This window comes from Arctopsyche grandis, chromosome 3 (assembly GCF_051622035.1).
Source record: "Arctopsyche grandis isolate Sample6627 chromosome 3, ASM5162203v2, whole genome shotgun sequence".
NCBI classification, from domain to species: domain Eukaryota; kingdom Metazoa; phylum Arthropoda; class Insecta; order Trichoptera; family Hydropsychidae; genus Arctopsyche; species Arctopsyche grandis.
In genome coordinates this window covers 15,063,749-15,068,650 of record NC_135357.1, presented here as the reverse complement: position 1 = coordinate 15,068,650, position 4,902 = coordinate 15,063,749, and the positions used below count along the sequence as shown (strand labels likewise).

At 31.2% G+C, this 4,902-nt stretch overlaps 1 protein-coding gene across 1 annotated transcript; it reads left to right on the top strand.

The window, feature by feature from the left end:
• Positions 1-1,253: 1,253 nt before the first annotated feature.
• Positions 1,254-3,094, top strand: LOC143908962 (uncharacterized). The gene is made up of 2 exons (XM_077426822.1): positions 1,254-1,304; positions 1,385-3,094. The coding sequence occupies exon 2, from the start codon at positions 1,402-1,404 to the stop codon at positions 2,920-2,922; it is 1,521 nt and encodes a 506-aa protein (XP_077282948.1). The 5' UTR covers positions 1,254-1,304; positions 1,385-1,401; the 3' UTR covers positions 2,923-3,094.
• Positions 3,095-4,902: the final 1,808 nt, after the last annotated feature.

Below are 4,902 nucleotides of genomic sequence, written 5' to 3'. Positions count from 1 at the left end.
AAAATGGTAATCAGAACAACGTTTGAGAAGGGTATAGTTATGTACATAAAGCACAATAAGTAAATTCAATTAAAAATAAGAAGGGCTCAAAATTCATATCTGTAAATTAAAACGCGGTTGTAGAAATGTCTCACGTACATATATGTGTGATTGACTGGGACCAGGGCCGGCTCTAAGGTGCAGGAGACTAGGCACGTGTCTAGGACGCCATATACAAGAGGCGCTGCGAGGCGCCCCTGTTTTTCTTTTTTTTAATTATTTAATTGAAAAAATAAAAAATAAATAATTTGGCTTTCTTTGAATTTATAAAAAATTCTATATTCAACTTTTACTTTTACTCGAAGTAACAATACTGATTGTAAATAATTATAATTTACGAGGAACGCACGAAGTTGACTGTCAAATATCAACGACTCTATTAATTTGGAATTGTATTTTATATAAAACACCACCGAAACATATGTATGTACATATATATACATATTATATTTATCAGGGATGGATTTGCTTCACTAAATTAAATATCTTAACCAATCATATTCGAAAGAAGAAATGTTACGCTATAAAATTCTTCAGTTCATTGTTGAATATAAACTAATGTCTTCATTACCAAATTTATTCATAATTATCCGTATTTTATTCATTTTTATACATATGTATGTACATAAAAGGCGCCATATTAGATATTTGCCAAGGGCGCCACAAATATTGCTACAGCTCTGGTCGTACCGAGTATTCTTCGTGAAACATGTTGATGTATGTATAAATATATCGATAGTTGTTAATATAATTAAAATTAAAATTGGTATTAAGTGGCTAACTACACCTCCAAGTTCATTAGGGATATTATATTAGCAATATTTGGAATGAATTTAATGAACATAACTATCGGTTTTTTTCCGAAAATGTATGTACATATGTATATTTGTATTTTTTCTAATCCTACAAAAACAGTCCCCTTAGTATTGAAAGGTTTCGAAAGGGCTTTCACGCTATTATGTGACCCACGGTAAAATGTCATCAGTGATGATTACGTTAAAATGACCGTGAATCGTATGTAGAGAGATATTTGGATTATCCCAAAACATTTTCAAGATATACATATTCAAATTAAATAAAGTAATATTTTCAACGTAATCTAAGTCATTTTTTTTACCAATTCATAATAATTGTTTATCATGCAGGGTTATCGAAAGGTTGAAACTAAATTAAATTTTTTTGATATTTCCAAGGCAATTTGTATCAAATAAGAAACACAACCGAATCAAGTCTGAATCAGAAAACACGCAAATAGTATTTAAACGGTAGTATTACTTTATAATAATTAAATCTAAACGCATTTAATATAATATATTTATATAATAATTTTGTGAAAAATTTTCAGAAACGTTTAGCTTGAGTATGGTTGGAAAAGTTTTTGTGGTATATCTAATATTGATATGTTCAATAATTTTGGCTGTTGAGAATGGAAATTTGGGAAATTGTTTTGGAAATGGGAAAACCTCATGTGATAAAAATCGAGCTTTAATTGGAGGAGAATACTATGAATGCCGTGTGCTGAAGAGGTTTGACAATATGCCGAAGAGGGTGGTCTTCAATAAGGGTATATTCCTCAGATTGGATAATGGAATATTTGAATATGATGAAAACACTTTTGAACTAATTTCAAATAAATTTAAAATGCCCAGAGTGTTGAAAACTATACAACATTCCGATAAACGTTTTACGGGCGGAGCTGGCAAAGCTTCAGTCAAATTTGGTGATGAGGAAGATAGTGTGGATATTGTGACAACAGGTGACAACTCATTTGATCAAATAGAATTTCACAAGAAATTGAACAGGCTTTTTATCCTATCACATGAAATTAAAAAAAGCAAGAAGGATGCGTTAGGTAGCTTATACACTGTGGATGTAGAGAATTTGATATTGGCTGATAATGTGCTATTGGCTGAAAAAGTGGAGGATGTTGAACAAAAATTTTCATCTATGGCTATTAATCCGAATAAAGACATGTTATTATTGACGGGTCAAGATGATCTTGGTGGCAAATTAATGACTCTTTCACTGACCAAAGGAGACCCTTGTGAGATCCATAAGAAGATAGGAAAATTAATTTTAGTGGAACCAGAAAATATCCCTAAGTTTACTGGAGACCATAAAGAGGACTTTATTAAAATAATTAAAGAAGCAGAAGATAAACTTACAAAACTATTAGAAAAGTTCGTAGCATCTTCTCCTGGAACGGTAGATTCGACACCAAAAGTTAAAACTCTCGAAAATCAAATAAGCCGACTTAAAAATGATTTGGAAACTGCTATGAAAAAAATGAATATGTGGAGATCCAAACTTATGCCATTATCAGCATCATTATACCAAAGTGCGCATCAACGTGTAGCAACGATATATAAACCAAATGATAATTATTATAATTCAAATGTTTTTTATTCACCACCACAAATGACACAGATATCACAATTATATCCAATACCACTACCACCACCACCACCACCACCACAATCAATAATGGGATCCCAACAATTAAAGGAACCATCACATGAGTCGAAATTACCACAATCACTGAAATCATATCCAGAAATAATTTTACAACCACCAATATTATATCCACAATCGGGAGGAAATAATAATCCAGAGACTTGTATCCCAAAATGGAAAGTAGATATGCTAAAGTCTAATTTAGATTTTTGTGAAAAGTCAAAAATGGATATGTCTTCTGAAATAAGGAACCTGGTATTTGATGATGACACATCATTCGATCCAAACTCAATAATGCCAGAGTTAAAAAATTCTAGTTATAATCCTCCAATCGTTAAACAAGTGGATTCATTCAAAACAACTGATAGTGAAATGGAAAGCGAAATTGTTAATACAACTGAATCTGATTATGTCGATTATATTATATAATTACTACATAATACTGATAAATATAATTTATTTTAATATTGTTAATTAAAATAAATTATATGAATGTACAGTATATAATTCATTTTGTCTCAATTTTAAATTCTCCTTTTAATAGATTTATGATATGAAATATATTATGTATACCTTATTAATAAAAAGAGAGATTAAAACCAAAACAAATATTAATTATTATATGTATATATGTACTTTCATACAAATAATTTCAATATGGTTTAGAAAATTGAGAACAAACTCCTTCTCATTTCTCACGTTATGTACATACATATTTATATGTACATACATATAATATTATACTGTAAATATAAATTTGAAAATAATTAGCGCTAAAATTACCAGTGACAATTGTTAATGAATTGATGCAAATTGATTGACAAAATCAAAGTAAAATAATAAATTATTTAATTATATTCACGTATAACTTGTAATACAAAATTTATGATAGTAGATAGAATGCAAACAGACACCGGGAATCTAACCTTGGATGGAGAGGTGATAGAAAGAGTAAAAAGATTCAAATACCTGGGTACCTGGCTGAATGAAGAGATGGATCCAGATGAAGATCTAAGAATCCGCATCGAGATGGCTAGAACAGCATTTGTAAAAATGAAGGCGGCGCTTACAAACAAGCATCTCAATCTTAATACGCGGTTGAGATTCGCGAAGAGCTACGTCTGGACAGTATTACTACACGGATGTGAGACGTGGACTCTGAAAACCAAGATGATCAGCCGCATTGAAGCTTTTGAGATGTGGGTCTATAGGCGTATGCTGAAGATTCCGTGGACCAAAAAGATATCAAACGAAGCTGTCCTCGGCATGATGGGGAGAGGCAGGGAACTTGTTTCTGTCATCAAGCGGAGAAAGATGGAGTACCTCGGACACATGATACGGGGTCCAAAATACGAATTTCTCCGTTTGATAACCATGGGGAAAATAGAAGGAAAAAAATGGATTGGCTTCGAAACATGCGCATGTGGACCGATATGAGCGCCGAAGAACTGTTCCGAGCCGCTGAAGACCGATGCGGATATATTCAAATAATCGACGAGGTGGTCGCCAACGAGGTGGTCCGGATGCGGACAAGGCATTAACAAGAAGAAGATATTTTGTAATAATGTAACATAATTTTATTCAACAAGTGCTATTTTGAAATTGAATTCGTTAATTTGTTTTTTAATTATTCAGTTAGGTTATTTACATGCTTAATTTCAAAAAGATCTAAATTAAATTAATATTAGTATCCATATTTTCATTTATATATGTACCTGTGCTAATTTTACTTGTCCAAAATGTTTGGTATTGTCTAAAAGTCAGTTTTCATATTAATAGATATCACAAATCATTGTTCTAATCCAACGTGCATGTATTATAATATGCATGTATGATTTATTTATTTACTTATTTATTTTGGAAAATTTACAGTTATAATAAAATATAAATAATAATTAAATATAATTATTCAAAATATAAACCATTTAAATTTCTTTACATATATGTTGTTTACATATAGTCGGTAATAATAGCAACATTGATAACATAGTAGGTAAATATGGATTGGGTATTCAAAATGAGAGAGGAGAGAAACTTATAAGTTTCTGCATTGAAAATAAAATGTCCATTATGAATACTTGGTTTCAACATCATCCTAGGCGATTGTACACTTGGATATCTCCTGGGGATCGTCACCGCAACCAAATCGATTATGTATTAATAAATTCTAGATGGAAATCATCGATACATAACGTCAAAACATATCCAGGTGCAGATTGCGGATCGGACCATACGGACCATACGGACGCAACTTACTTGTTGCTAAATTTCGACTGAAATTGAAAATGATTAAAAGACATCAAAATAAAGCAATTAAACTCACCAATGATGATGTAATTAATTTTGGCAATGTAATCAGAGAAAAAGATGCAGAATTCCAAATAAATCCTAATGTAGATGTAGAAGAGT